Source organism: Lissotriton helveticus, chromosome 2_1 (genome assembly GCF_964261635.1).
Source record: "Lissotriton helveticus chromosome 2_1, aLisHel1.1, whole genome shotgun sequence".
NCBI classification, from domain to species: Eukaryota; Metazoa; Chordata; class Amphibia; order Caudata; family Salamandridae; genus Lissotriton; species Lissotriton helveticus.
Window position 1 is genome coordinate 1,089,396,548 of NC_136059.1, and position 16,424 is coordinate 1,089,412,971.

The 16,424-nt window shown below is 45.0% G+C and overlaps 1 protein-coding gene across 1 annotated transcript in view; it reads left to right on the forward strand.

Moving 5' to 3' along the window:
* The first annotated feature begins 2,713 nt into the window (after positions 1-2,713).
* Positions 2,714-16,424, forward strand: part of LURAP1L (leucine rich adaptor protein 1 like) — a 99,830-nt gene continuing 86,119 nt past the window's right edge. The window contains exon 1 of the mRNA XM_078677425.1: positions 2,714-3,449. Coding sequence (XP_078533551.1) covers positions 3,243-3,449 — 207 coding nt within the window. The 5' untranslated portion in view covers positions 2,714-3,242. The remainder of the gene's footprint in view (positions 3,450-16,424) is intronic.

Sequence of the window (16,424 nt, forward strand, 5' to 3'; positions counted from 1 at the left end):
TGTAAGTTAGCTCAGGGGGTAAATACGCTTGCTGCAAAGAACATGTACCATGCAGATCACAGAACAGTATTTTACGTGCACCTGTCAGTGGCTTACTGCTTTTGTCAAAGAGATCCTTTTGCCACTGTGCAGTTAATAAGTTACAATTGGTAACTAAGAATTACAAGAACACCCAATGCACTCAAGAGTATAACATATGCAAGGTAACAATCAGGAACATATACAAAAAACAAAATGACAGATAGATGTAGTAATCTCCAATGGGAGAGTGGTCCGAAGGAGTCCTTTATTTGGTACAACAGCCAGCCGACACGTGTTTCATCGCTATTGCGAATCTTCAGGTCTAAAAATGGCTGTGCTACACCAAAAGGTCGCTTAGCTGGTGATACTTCCGACCCAGCTGGGCTCGTGACCGTAGATGCAATAAAATCTGAGAAGAAGCAGCCGACCCCCGTGTGAGGCAAATGTCGGATGTCCTGGTCTATAGATTCGGATCACCACGGCAACTTCATTTACGTTGAGTTCCAACGTTAATCAAAAAAAAGTTCCAAGTCTCTCGTGGCTTGACGCTAATGTAAAGCGGTAAAGAGTCGGGTACAACTCGTTTCTTAGTGAAGGGAAATTCCCGAATCAGGTCTGTAGTGCAGCATTGCCGTGTGAATCCCCGTGGTGTGTTTCCATCCTGGACTACAGACCTGATTCGGGAATTTCCCTTCACTAAGAAACGAGTCGTACCCGACTCTTTACCGCTTTACATTAGCGTCAAGCCACGAGAGACTTGGAACTTTTTTTTGATTAACGTTGGAACTCAACATAAATGAAGTTGCCGTGGTGATCCGAATCTATAGACCAGGACATCCGACATTTGCCTCACACGGGGGTCGGCTGCTTCTTCTCAGATTTTATTGCATCTACGGTCACGGGCCCAGCTGGGTCAGAAGTATCACCAGCTAAGCGACCTTTTGGTGTAGCACAGCCATTTTTAGCCCTGAGGATTCGCAATAGCGATGAAACACGTGTCGGCTGGCTGTTGTACCAAATAAAGGACTCCTTCGGACCACTCTCCCATTGGAGATTCCTACATCTATCTGTCATTTTGTTTTTTGTATATGTTCCTGATTGTTACCTTGCATATGTTATACTCGAGTGCATTGGGTGTTCTTGTAATTCTTAGTTTTTGGTAATTTACTACCAAACATTGAGTGGTTCTAGGGCCTTCCACTCACCCGGTTGCACCACAATATATAATAACAATTATCGAGTGTGTTCACTGTTGGTTGCGCACCCAGTGTTCTTTGCTGACCAAAAGCCTTCAGTTTCTTTCTTACAATTGGTAACTAGCACAGTGAGATATGAACTGCCATCAAAGAGCTGCATGCAGACTGCATGGTGCAGAATAGAAAGTTATGTTTTTCCCAGTCTTTCATAATCCTAATGTTGCTAAAAGGGTCTCTTTGGTTAGAAATAAATTCGTATTAGTAAAGTCAGCCCTAACCACTGTGTTACGTTCTGAATCCTGCCTGTGCTTCTCCAGATCAGCACTCCTAAAAAATGCCTACCTTTATGGATGAAATGTGAATCCTGCAACTTGCAGTCCCCTTTGTATTCTGTAGCATTTTCTATACACTGATTTACACACACATGATTCATTGTCTCTGTATGTGGTTGTACTCGCTTGGCACCATATGGGGGCTGGTCTGACAAAATTTGTCAGGCCTGCTTGGAGTTCCCAGTGTGGTCCTGGTCATAAGCATGAAGTGGTGGCAAATGGGAACTTTCAGTGCATTCTTGCACTCCTCCTATCATGTGTGTATTTCCCCTTTGTGCATTTAAAGGTGCGCTGGAACACCCTGCTGCTGTCCTGTCTTGTCCCTGGTGTGAACCCTGCGGTAAACCTTGTCCCTGGAGCAGTTGTCGAAGTGCGTGGCATCTACTTTTTAATTTTAGAAAAAAAGTTTCCCTACTTTTTGTGAAAAGATAACCGTCCTTAGAGAGTTAATTTCGACAGCTGAAATGCTTTAGCTGAAGTGTAAAGTCTCCTGTGCTGTGAAACTGAGGAGGGGCAGACAGCTTAACAAGCCTTCTTGCCAGGGCGCCTGCTTGCCTGAAAGAAATATAAATGTGCGCAACTGGTCAATCTGCATATGTAAAGGGTGCTTGGAAGCCGGTATTGGCTTTAATTGAGGGAACACCTTGAAGCATCTTGATGACACACATGTATTCTTTTGTGTGGTATTGTAACTGAGATACCAACAAAGCTGTGAAGTGTGTGCTTTTAAAAGACATTTATTAAAAAAGCACTATTTTCTGGAAGCATTTTTTTATCTTAAATATTTTGGCGCATTTTGTAGCAACCTAACCTACTCTGTGCTGTGTAATGTAGGTTTAAAATAATGACTTACAAGTACACAGTGCTTCCTGTCGCAGACTGGGACCTTGTAACACTAAACATTACAAGTCGGTATTCTCAACTGCACCAGCAAGGATTCTATGGCTCTCTGATGCAGTGCATTAACTGGTAGAGTTTCATAATGTATGATGGTGTATTTACTCTGCATTATGTTATATGTAGTTACCTGAAGTAAAAGACCCAAAAAAGCTACAAAATATTTATTTTTGAAGCCACACCTTTGACCATCAAGGCTCACTCACCCCGCCCCGTTAAAGGCAGCATCACAGTTCCCACACTTTTTAATGCACTTCTGTGACTGCTGCCAAGGAGCCTCCCTCGGACTCCGGGAACGCCGTGTGCCACTGTGAGGGCTCTGCGCTGTCTCCTCGCCCGGGCCCGCCCTCTGCTCGGTGTATTACCATAGAGGAGGCGGAGGCCGCCCGCTGCACCTGCCAGCGGCGGAGTTTAAAGTTTCAGCGTCTGCAGGAGAGCGACTGAATGTCTGTCCGAAAAGAGGTGGAGGAGCTGCCACACCGGGACGCGGTGAAACAACAACGGAAGGCAGAGGTGGGGACACGCAGGAGGGCGTGCTAATGTAGGAGCACAGAAGGGAACGCTGAGTGCCTGCAGAGAAGGGTTCAGTAAAAACCTCGGGCGGTCCCCTGCGGTCTGCTCAGGAGCGCGGACAGCTGCGCTGCCACAACCGGCTTCTGCAGATCGGAGGAGCCGCTCCAGCAGGCAAGCTCTGCAGCGCTCCCTGTTTCGGGGCTCGCACAGGCGCTACAGCCCTGCATTCCTGCCGACACGGACCCCCGCGCTGCTGCCTGCTCCATACTCGCCGGAGCCTGCTATGGAGGAGCCGCCCGTCCCTGACCTGAGGGATGTGGAGCTGAAGCTGGGCCGGAAGGTGCCTGAGAGTTTAGCCCGGTGCCTTCGGGACGACCAAGCGGGCTTCCGGCTAAAGGCCCCCGGAGACAAGCGCCCGAGTCTGGCCGAGGGGGGTGACAGCGCCTTGGAGAGGCTGGAGGCGAAGATCCACCTGCTCAAGCGAGAAATGGTGAGTACCGGCTCTTCCACGCAGATACCGAACGGTGCCTCAAGGGGGCGCTGTGCCCCGAGGTTCCTCGCAATAAACTAACTCTGCTCAGTTGCACTCCTGCAGGTGTTGCGCTTTCTCAAGATCCTGGGATATGTGCAACTGCAAGCCAAGGTTTCTGTAGGGTCCCATTGTAATACAATCTCAGAACACAACTATCTAGCGCTTCGCAATACTTTCATTGCAGTTACATTGAGCGAAATGCAGCGCAGAACAATTCCATACATTCGTTTTAATTGTGCAGGTATTTGCGGCGTTCTCGCACTCTTAAATACTGATATGCAGGAGTGGAGGCTGCTGTACTCGGTGAGTCATCTGTGAATGTTGCTGGCAGTAATGTCGGGAGCAGGCTGTCGCCAGTGGGATACAGGCATACTAGTCTCAAACTATAGCGAGCTACTGCTCTACTTGTTAATTCGGGGACCTAGTCCATTAGGTTAGGCACGGCTTGGCCATTCTGGATTTTTTTTTAAAATGTATGTTTATGGTCCTGAGCAGGCTTACGTTGGAGGGAGAGATGGTCCGAACAGGAGCTCTGCTGGGACGGATTTCATCACAATCCTCCATTATACCAGTCCAGTTAGGGGACTAAACTATGCCTCTGCGGACAGCATCTGGATACCCTACGGGTGATATGCCGCACTATATAACTCTACAAATGTAATCTACTCCAGGGGCCAGTGGTATTTGCCAGATGGCATGTGTGTTGCATGCCGGCTCAAATGGTTAGGGGGGGGGGGGGTTGTTGCTGTGAACTGGTACAGAAGTGGGTCATAGACCAGCCCTGCAGCGGTGCAGTCTGTCTATGACGAGCAGACTTGGTACTGATGTACGACAAGGCCAGCGGGGGCTGCAGCTCCTGTCAGTGAGCGGCAGCGAGGGGCGCTGCTGCCAGTGAGCGGTGCACAGCTGTTGACAGCTGGCAAGGGAGTAGGATGGCGCTTCTGCCAAGGAGACCCCAATTTGTGTGTGAAAGTGAGAACACTATCGGCAGGGCTTTGTGGGCCGGGTTGGCAATTCTAAAAAGTAGTTGTGGAGACGGGTCCCTATCGGGCTCTCAATTTTTTTTGCTATCACCCTCCGGGTGAAAAAAAAAATCTTAACTCTGCATCAGTACAACTCCGGGGTCTGCTGTCGGTAACCAGTTGCTCATCCCGCCCCAGTGCTTACCAAAGAGAATAGGAGACCATCCCCGTAAAAGTAGAGGGACGCAGGCTCTCAGAAACTAGCCCCTGGCAACCCTGGCCCTCTCGGTAAATATCCGCCCCTATGGCTGGTAGTCACGTGTGGCCGGAGATTGCATTCCATCGATACAATTCACGCAATGTATACGTGCCCCCGCCCTGTGGAATGGTGTTGTAAACGTGAAGGGTGTCTGAGCAGAGTTCGAATAAAGGATAAACTCTCCAGAGAGAAATGGAGCGTACCCTTAATAACTCACTCTTTGGCCCTCAACAGAGGCATTGCCTCACGACCCCTCATTGGCAGCCTTGGCAGCTCTTGACAACAAAACGCAAAAAGTTGTGCCTCATCTTTGAGAAGGGCGGCACACTACGTATCATATCCTGCTGCCCCCTCAACAGTGAGGATTTTTGCTCAGAGCTTGAAATGGAAACATAAAAGTGCAGGTGCTCACTGTTTCAGAGTACCCGTTTTGGAAGTGCAGATTCTCTCCAATTAAAAGTATTGCACCTCTGTTTTTAAAAGTGCCGGTATTTCCCCTTTCAACTTCACGAAGTGCAGGTACCCGCCCCTTTAAAGTACCACTACTGTTGCAAGCCAACGCAATTTACCCCCCCCCCCCCTCCGCACCGTTGTAAGAGGTTTACTCTTGTTTCTTGGTTAACATAATTTCTGATTTCCGGTATAAATCCGCCAAGTAAAGTGCATAAGTGTTAATTCATCAGAGGGGGAGCATGGTCCCGTTTCCTCTTCCTTGGCGCGTGCACACGCAGCTCAACGCCAAGTCTTACATCGACTCTCTCAAGAGAAAGGGAGCGACCGCAGCTGTGCCACTAACTCAGCAAAAACTGTCCTTCATTATTTATCCAGCGCCTGTACAGATGAATATTAGTAGCTGTTTTCAAAAGAACACTTATTTTGAAATCTCCCTATTTTGATGGGCTAAATGTACTATAAATAGATGTTCCTTCATTTTGTTAATGGCTTTTCTAAACGGGATAGTTTTTCCGTCCTGTGATGACTATTATTGTCAAAGTCTGTCTCGGTACTCCATCTCCAAATGTGCTGTAATAAGACCCCCCTACAATCTAGTGTGTTGTGCACTTTTTTTGGGAAACGGGGAGATTTGTTTTTGCGGATTTTTAATTTTTTTTATCTGTACTTAGTTTTTTTTATATTCATGCTGCCGGCCTGTCTTCATATGCCCTTTCTTCAAGTAGAGGGTTCAATTCGGATCTCCTCACCTGAAAGGGTTCTTTCCAATCAGTAAGGTATTCGGATGTGTCAGCGTTTTTCCACAGCTTGCTTTAGTTAATAAAAGGTTATCAGCTGTGGTAAAACAGAAGTCATGGAACCCAGTGTTCTGTCTGCCCTAACAAACATATCTTTTCAAAAGTGAGACAATATTTATGCTTGCATTTGAACTCTGGTACAAGTTATTCTGTGTATTTGCTGTTTGCCTAATCTTGAGTACAGTTCCATTAGATAAAGTTCTATATTTTTTATTCAGGACATTACCCCCTGAGATGTGACTCAGTTCCCTGCAGCAGGCAGTGGTGTCTAATAGTTTCATCTAACTTCTTGGAAGTGAGCTGGTTTATATACCGTAGCTGGTAGCTGAGCTTTGCTTTGAAGGAACAAGTATTTAGAAAATACTTATTGTGGTTTTTTTTTTGTTTTGTTTTTTATGTTCACATGAATCCCATCAAGTATTGGCCTTGTCCTTGGAAACACATGAACTAAATACTACTGCAACCTCACTGCATTGCTGAATACCTCTTCTTTAGGTACGACTTACAAGGGTTAGTGAAGACTATCAAAGCTTATTCTTGGATGGTGGCATGGGGAAGAACGTCTAGGCAGTACTTTTGTGTCTTATATATGTACTGTTAAAGTAGACTTCCGGTTTGTAAACAATATTTGACTTTTTTATTGCTTTTAATGGGATATTTGCAGTAATGGTAATACGTTTAATTACATTCACATTTCTCTTCGGTATATACCACCTACAGTTAATCTGTTAGTAGCCTGTGGCTCACTCTTTTGCCTACAGATCAAGGGATACGTAAAATTGCAACTTCTACTCCCTTTCTAGCCAAGCCTGCCATCCTCTTCTTCTGAACTGTTCTTTAGTCAACAGCTCATTTTCTTATTGTGTCATGCAGTGCCTCGTGTGGCGGATTAATGGGCACTGCACATGAGACTACACTGCTTGCGGGCAGTCGCACAGCTCTCGAGTCCTGGTCGTGGATGCTGTGGGACAGCCATAGTGTGGGTCATGAGGGTGGAATGAGCAGTGGCAGTGGTGTGTCCTTGAGGACTGCTCCCTGGAACCACCTCTCCAGGGGAGCGGAAGAAGAATTCTTTAGTGGCAGATGTAGTATACAATTTAAGATTTCAGACCGTCCAAGTCACAGAAGAGATGTGGCAATGCGTGGTGTAGCACACACACTCACACAATCATTAGTCCTAGGACAAGAAATAAAAAATGCTCAGTGTACCAAACAGATGCACCCAGCCATATGGCTCTGTAGAAAGATTGCCATGTAAGGTACACCTCATATACTCAAGCTATCTTCTGGTATAGCAGAAGTGATATAAATGCAGGGTGTATTCACACCAGCCACCATAACATAATTGGTCACCTAAAAAAGTGTAGCAGATGCATGGAACTGCTGTACCAGAACTCACACCAACACATTCCCTCGATGTTCTCATAGAGTGACAGTTGTATGAAGCGGACCAGCTTTGGGGACCACTCGGCTGGGCCATTAGTTGCAGGTTCTGATCTGGGCAGGCTTGGCCTCTCAACCCTTTTCATGGAAAGATTTTGAATGCTGAATTTGGGCTCTGGCTCAACGGCGCAGTTCCTCTGCCTGCAATGTAGAGCATCTCCTGGAAGCTACAGCAGCAGAGTTTATTACTTATGCTTGTGGTAAACTGTTTACACTTAAAAGGTGCAACACAAAAAGATGGATGGAATGTTGAACATTGTCAAACATTCACCCCCAGTCACAGATCTGGGTTTGATCCATCATTATTTTGCTCACCACGTCATTCCAGTTTGGACCCAGCCATATGCAAATCAGCCTTGACCCTGTTCCCCATGGGAACAGTCCAGCCAAACAGCCAGGCTAGGTCCTCCTTGGACCAGAAAACAAGCATCCTGGGACGAGTTTCGGGGTATAGCCTTTTATCAGCCAGTCTTGCTTAAAACTGGTGGCGTAGCGAGCATGGGGCCCACGTCTGGGCATACCCTTCCAGTTAACAGTGAAAATGCAACACAAAAAGATGATGGACGGAATGTTGAACATTGTCAAACATTCACCCCAGTCATGGATCTGGGTTTAATCCATCGTTATTTTGCTCACCACGCCATTCCAGTTTGGACCCAGCCATCATCTTGTTGTGTTAGCTATGTTCGCTCTAATTGGCCAAGGATATGCCCATACGTGGGTCCCTTGCTCTCTGTGCCACTGGATTCAAGATAGCCTGGCTGATGCGGGGTAACACCCCAAAACCAGTCCCAGGATGCTTGTTTCCGGTTCAGGGAGAACCTGGCCTGGCAGGTCGGGCTGGACTGTTCCCAAGAGGAACAGGATCAAGACTGATTTGCATATGGCTGGGTGCATATTGAGGTCGCATATTGAGCAAAATAATGATGGGTTATACCCAGATCTGATACTGGGGGTGAGTGGTTGAAACATTTCAGCACTTTCTGGTAGAACAAAGCTGAGTTCTTAGGAACCAGACAGTAGTTTAACGTACATTTGTTAGGCATTCACCTTCTCTCCTTGGAAGTGGGCCCCAAATGTCATATGAAAAACTTCAGCAGACCGGTCAAGCAGGTCTTGGCACTCCAGCTGGATGTGACACTGTGATTTCACTAAGAGGCCCACTGTGATGGAGGTCCGTCTCGCTAAGGGGACAAAAAAAGGGTGCAGGTCTGGGTGCTAGGTACATCTGCCTGTAACCGGGTAAGCCTCTTCGAAGTTAATCATGTCCTTTGACCCAGCTCACAGGCCATCCTGTCAAGGGCACAAGAACACCTTCCCACACCCAAGGCTTTTTTTTGTATCTGTCCTGGGACAAGTTCACACATCATTCACGCCTAATGGAATGCTAATTATTGCTAGCAGAAGAGGGAGACCAAAATACAGATTTCGCTTTTAGGGACTTAAGGCAGGAAAAAGGTAACTTTCTAAAATGCATTTTACCAAAATAGTTACTATTAATCCAACATCGCCAGTGAGTCGGGCTTGTAATAAATATTTCAAAAAGTTCTGAAATTAAACTTGGAGCGGTTTCCTAGGTGAGGATAGCAATTATTAAAATTATTATTGGATCACAGTGCTTTCCTATGGAACAGCAAACTGCTACAATGAAAATACATTTTGGGACTTTTTCACTTTAAGGACATGTTTAGCATGAAACGTTTACATGTCCTATTTTGAAATACCATGCACCCTGCCTTAAGGCAATAAGGCCTACTTGGGGGTTCCTTATTACTATCTCAAAGGAAGGTTTAGGTCTGCCGAAGTGGTTATTTTGACTGGTTGAATTGGCTGTTAAAACCGGCACAGCCAGGCTACTGTTGTCAGGCCTGCAGTCATGTTTACATGGTCACTGTAGTGGATAGCACAATGGGCGCAGCAGTCCATTCGTGACATTTAATGTACAAGCCCAGGGTACATCTTGGTAACAAATACCTGGGCTCTATAGGTAATTAAATATGCTAATTAGGAGTATACCAATGTTATCATGTTGAAAGGATTAGCCCAAAAACTTCACCGCTGGTTATCAGCGATAAAGTGTACAACGTTCTAGCGAACCAAATATAGGGTTCAGCAAAAGGCACAACAAATTAAGGGAGACCCTTCAAAAGGGCACAATTACCAACACTCCTTTTCACTGTATGAGATCTACAGGGCACTTTCTGGGCATAAGTAGGGCACCTCTAGCAACCTGAACCTCAGATTGCATCGGAGCTGGAGAAAGGGACGAAAAGGACCACCCTGCTGATCCCTGGACCTGGCAAGAGCGGCTGCACCAACTGCTGGTCTGCATCTGTTGCTCCTTGGACTAGCATGGAGATAAGTGTTTCAGACTCCAGAGCCCTGGCCTGAAATGGTGAACTCCAAGACTCCCTGTTCCAGATCCAGGGCCATAAAAGCTTTGTTAGGCCGTTTTGGCTGGTTGGTAGCCACCTCAACCGGATCGCCGCTAACCACCAATGTGCAACCAAGAAGACCACTCATCAGCTCTCAAAATTTGCACCAGAGTCAGGCAGACCTGGGAGAATCATCAGAGTGCAGACTGGTTGCCTAAAAGGGCCACTAACCTATGGCACAGGATACCGCTGGACCTGCTGCAACTGGAGAACAGTAGCTTGGTTGTAACTACACTTTTGCTCGCTGGAAGAGGATGTGAGGGTCGCTGTCTCCTGTGGCTAAAATCACACCACCTCACCTGTGGACTGCGTAATAAACCTAGGAGGAACCTCAATGACTGCACAGCACCCAGCACATCCTCAACATCCTGTATCCTCCACATCAGGACTACTCCATTGAAGTCTATGGCAGTTTTGATGTAAAGTGTTCAATTGAAGTCAAGACTGCTTTTGGTGACCAGGTAAATTTCCAAATACTCCATACTGGTCTCCCTAACTCTCCCCCTGTCAGAACAGGTCACCCTGTTTGGGCCTAAGTAGTCAAACACAAGTCTTTAAATCTTTTCAAATGTTTCCAAACTTTATGGTTACCAATGCTTGTTTGTGCTTTGGACTAAAAAGCTAAGAATTAAGTGTTCTCTGGTGCCTACGTCCTCAAATGTAGTCTAGTCCCTTGCCCTGTTGTCTCTAAATGGAAGCGGTTCTCGCCGCCACAATGTGTCATCTGTTAAAAATGAAATCCAACACATAGGGAAGCCACGTTCAAACAGTGTCAAACAGCGTTTAATGAAAAATAGCAAGCAGCACAGCGAAATATCAAAAATAATTGTCTTTTCAACTGACCAGGGCTCATACTAGGAAAAAAGGTTAGGCTATGCTCTAAAACTTGCAAATGTCGATTTAGTATAGAAACAATTTCGCCTAAAATGTACATCATACACTCCAAAGTGAACACAATACATATATCTTCCAGTTTCCAACCTTCCCAAATAAATTTCTGTTACTAAATAAGTCTCTTTTACTTCACAAATTTTCGGTTCATATTGAAAATCTGACACTGGGATCTGACTATGGAATGAGCTTCCAGACTCGTGGATATCCATTGCAGGTGTTGTCTTCCAAAATAATGTTAATTCTGTTTACAGGGTCCTGCCTCGGTTATGCTGGGAAGTGGCAAGCAATGGGAACATAGTAAAAGCAGTATAAATTCCTTCACTCACAAATGTTGCAGTGACTGTTGCACATTTGTTGGCAGTTGAAGGAAGGTTGGACTTTGTGTAACTTGTTCTGGGTCTTAACTAATCTAAATACCTAGGAAGTGGATAAAGAAAAATCCAAGATCTGATGGTACAATGTGTCTCACTTTGAAACTTTGATCACACTTTGAGAGCAAACATATTGAGTTCTGATTGTGCTGCTCTCATATCATCAAATTTTCTTATGTCTGACTAGTATTGGAGCTCCATAAAGAACTCTTTTAAAGCGGCTGTTTGGATAGCCAAGTGGCCGGTGACTGAAGAAATACAGAGTTTCTGTCTTGACTATTGCCCCAAACCTGTTTAGGATCCTCTTTAGAATTTACATTTCTCGACACATCTTTAAATTGTTAGTTGCTGTTGAATAACCCTTGTATTTAAGTTTTATTTGTTATGTGGTATGAAACCCAGAGATGTGGCTTTAAGAATCCGCTTGGAGCAAATAGCTGCTTCTTTCAAGTTATTATGCCACTAGTTTGCTCTGTTACTCCATGGGTCATAACTGATTATAAGGGATTCAGAAGCATCTTGGGTCAGTTTTAGTTGCCATCTGGTCATCTGTCTTTTTATCTGAGAGATGCAGCAGTCCTCGATGCAGACCATGGAGGAATTACAGTTAATTTTTGTGTACATCGGCATCTCGGCTTGTGGTGTTTTGTGGGTTGACCTTATGCGTAGAAATTGGAAAAGGAATGATGGGATTTGCTTAGTCGCTTTTGATAGGGGTCTTCTCCTTGAAGTATGCGGTTAGCCTTAATAATGAAGAGATGTTTAGTGTCTACATGCTTTGAAATGCATTGTGCTCGTATGTGGCAAAGAATGCACTCTTTCGAAAGAGCTCAATATTTTAAAATAAAGTGCATCAAGGCAAATATTGGAGTTTTTATGTAAGGCATGCTGAAGTACATATATGTGGGTGGATCCTTTACGTACATGCACAGAAAGGATCTGGGAGTACACACAGATCAGTTAAACAAGACTATTTTTTTAAGGCAGGACCTGTTTTAAGTTGTATTTAACAGAGTCTGGAAAGAAGTAAAAGGTACTAGACTCGTGTCAAACCATAGTCACAAATACCTTTTGGATATGGTACAGAGAAGAAGTGATTGATGAAACAGACCACCCTCAGAGCTCTAAGGATTATGATGAGAACATATGTTTTTTTCACTTTTGGAGAAATGTTTGTGAGTGGTTCATATCAGAATTTGACAGAAAAGCTTTCCATTCAAAGCCCATTAGGTAGAACATGGGGGGCTTGATCATTTCTTTGAGATGAGATTCCTAGTATTCGCTTTCTGAAACCTTGGTTGACCTCTGCATTCACAGGAAATTGTAAAACCCACGGTACTGAGAACTGCCAGCTTAATTTAGTAAAAGAGACTTTCTGCTGCCAAGCACAGGCGATCTCTCGCATGGGGATATTTTCACATTGCTGCCAGATCAATATAGATGCTCACGGAATACAAAATCGTACAGGCAGGAGGCAGATGTATATTTTAGTGCAGCAAAATGTAGATGTGACTTGAGCAAAATAGATACATTTTCAGTAAGGAAAGTGACGAGCACTCTCAAGTCCCTTTTCAGCATTGACGGTGTGCAGCATACGTCTCAATGAGACCGAAAATTATTGAAACAATCCTGTGCTTGCCATAGGGAATAAACTTGTGGCATAGGTGTTGACTTTTTTTTACATTTATTATAAATAATGGATCAAAAATACCAAATCCAGATGTCACCTTATTTGCTCTTATCCATTCTAACCAGCCAGCACAAATGTATCATATTAGCAAAAGAAGTTAATCCTTCATTGTTGCAACAATCTAGAACAATAAGCGGCACAGCTAAAAGATTTTGGGGCATATTTACAAGCCCCTATCGCCACCACAACGTCACTGACGATAGGGGGGTCACCTTATTTACAAGGTAAGGTTAAGCCACTTAACCTGTATTAACGCTGCCTTGTAAATGAGGCACCCTTTCACTATGTATTTAGCATGAAAGGGGAGGGCAATGGGTGTTGCTGTGGGTGTTCCACCACAGCACCCATTGATATTGACGCTGCCTCCTATTTACAGGGGCAGCGTAAATAGGACACTGCGCTAAAATTGAGGGCAGGTAAAACCTATTCATAAACAGCCGAAGCAAGAAGAAATGCTGGTTTTTGCTGTTTCCATGTGGGCTGCCTTGTGCAACACACATAGAAACAGCAAATTGCCTATTTCTGTGCAGGAAGGACCCACTTCCTGCACATAAAAAACATTTAAAAAAATGCTGTTTTACAACTTCTATGTCTGCTGCTTAACTCAGGCACCCTTGCACTATGGTGCAAGGGTGCTTGCATTTGCGTTAGGCAGCTAAGGTTAGCGCCAGCGTGGGGGAAACGCAGGGCTGCACCATATTCAAGTAAAGGTGCAGCCCTGCGTTTCTAAAGTGACGAAGTGTGTCGTTAGCCTTCTTGGATTAACAACACGCTTCACCACTTTACGGTAAATATGCCCCTTAGTAGCTTGTAGAATATATCATGCCCGTTGATTATGAAGGAGATTGTGTGTTGAAAACTTAGTGTGGCAAGATGTGTAGTGTAATATTAGGATCGTTATTTATGGATGCTACTACTGATCACAATGTGGGAGCACAAATAAGCATGATCCTTGTAGTTCCTCAATTAGACGACATCACGCCCTCCCCTTTTTTTATAAAAAAAGAAAATGCTTCAGATGGCTGACATCATTTGATGGATGGAAAAGGCTTGCAATGTGGCATGCTGTCTTCTCAAAGCGTGTAAAACACTTCGATCTTACTCCAAATATCACTGCATTCGGAGAAATTCCGGTTGACAGCTTTATTTTGAATCTGGTAGAGACTATAAGCTAGATGTACTAAGCATTTTGCCTGTCACAAATGGCCCTATTCGCAGAATCTGGCCGTTTGTGACAGGACAAAATACTTTATTTTAGATAAGCAAAGCCCTAATTGCGATTAGTTAATCTGTTGCCTAATCACACTTTGGGTTTTGTATTGGGTGTTTGGATGGGGCGTGTTGAGGGTGTCCCTTCCAAATACCAAATTGTAATTGAAATGGTATGTACAAATGTTCTGCGACTGAAATGTGCTCCCAAAACATTTGCAATTTATTGGCAATTGAAAGTTGGTGATAACCCATTCGCAGATGGGTTGGTAAAATATTATTAAAGAGCAGGCAGTGATTCCACAGACAACTGCCTACTTTTCAAAAAACTAAACTTCCAAGTTTCATTTTTTTCTTTTTTTTAAACGCACCCCATTTTTTTTAATGAAAATGAGCTGCATTTAAAAAAAATAATAATAATAATATTCAGAAGGTAGGTCTATTTGCGACCTACTATGAACCGCTAATGAAATTCAAATACGTTTCATACATTATAAATAGCTATTTCCTAATTGTGATTTGCGAGAAATCACTATCCATCACTTTCATACATCCAACCCTAATTCCTTTGAATGAATGACTAGAACCTCAAGCGGTATAATTTTTTTTTCTGGTGCTCCATAATCCGGTCTCCTGCAGTGATGATGGAGGATTGGGAGCACTTCTCTTATTATTCCTTAATTTGTTTTTCATGTACTTTGCAGTCTACCTTTTAGGCCTGATTTGGGCCCTTTCGCTGGAGCATGTTTTATTTGATTAGTTGATGGCCTAATGATCAGTCTTGCTGGGCACCATGCAGTGGTACTGTGTGGAGTTATGTTATTATTTAGTCCTTCAGTTCTTAGGAGTGCTTGGTTGTTCATGTTGATGGTTTGGGGCTTTGGACTACTCTTTCGATTGTTGACATTTTTCTTTTGCCCATATTGGTGTGATTTGTCTTTTAAGTTATTCCTAAACATTTCAAACATCTTCATAACCAGTCCCTTTGTCGTTAGGCCTCACAGTCCCTCCATTGATTTATTACTTATCCTTTTCTCCTACTCATGCTTCAAGCTATGCCACAGCCAGTTGTGCAAGGCCGGGGCCCCTGGAACTCCAGTCCGGGTGAATCATGAGTAAGATGCTGCCAGCTTCCAGGTCTCCAGCTTCCATATTACATATAGGGTACACAGCCATGGGCTGTGCCACGGCACACCATTAACTGGGTGCGCTGGGCACAGACCATGACAGTGCACTTTATTACTGTGAATCTGTATTTCCCAGTGCAATTGCAAACTCCTGTCTTCACTGGAAGAAGCAGGCGGACAGTGTGTTTTGAAGCATCCAATCTGCTTTTCACTGCGCAGATGGCAAACTGGTCTGCAATCCAGAGGGGAAGAGATCCCTGTACAGATGTGTGCAGTGAGTGACTGTACCTGCCTGCAGTAGGATGCCTGGGGGTAGGCCCCTTGGATACCCTCTACCCCTTTGATGGGTGCACTGGCTGTGTGTGCAGTCAGTTTGTTTCCTGACTGTCTATTTGCCTCTGCACCCATGTGTATGATCAGGTGTGGACACAAAAGCAAGATTCCTTCAGTTCCAATGGGCACGACACGCAGTTGGCCATCACTCTCACTGAAGGCCCTTCTACCATGGCCTCAAGATTTAGGGATGGTCTGGCCGCTGTAGCTCAGTGGATGACGGACAACTGCCTACAGCTTAATGCAGGAAAGACGGAGGTGCTGCTCCTTGGAAAGAACACCAGTTACTGGAACGAGCACTGGTGGCCTTCCTCGCTGGGCACCATCCCACCTCCAAAATCCCTGGTCAAAAACTTAGGCGTCTGGATGGACTCCTCACTCAGTTTCCAGACCCACACAAAAAAAAGTGGCAGCCAGTTGTGTGGGCCTGCTAAGGAGCCTCAATCCAATACTCGGATTCTTTGAATCCAATTTTCGTCAACTAATCGTCCAAGCCACAATTCTCTCCCGCCTAGACTACACCAATGTCTTACTACTGGGTGCCAACAAAGCGGAGATAGCACGACTGCAGCGCGTGCAGAACACCGCCGCAAGAGCCTTGGTCGGCCTTCCCCGCAAGTGCTCGGCCAGAGCTACAATTCGAAAACTGCACTGGCTACCTATCGAAGCACGAATCCAGTTCAAAACACTCATCCTGACATTTAAAATCCTTAAAACTGGACGCCCAGATCTACTCTGCCCACTCCTAACGCCATATGTGCCACAACGCAACCTCCGCTCACTAGGTCAACATTTATTGACTGTACCCCGGACAAAGCTTGCCCGCACTGGTGGACGCTCCTTTAAGGTGCTGGGAGCCAAACTATGGAACTCTCTCCCACTGAACATTCGCTCACTAGAAAATCTGTCTGCCTTCCGGAAAGCCGTTAAAACCCACCTTTTCCCCTCTCCCCAGGTCTC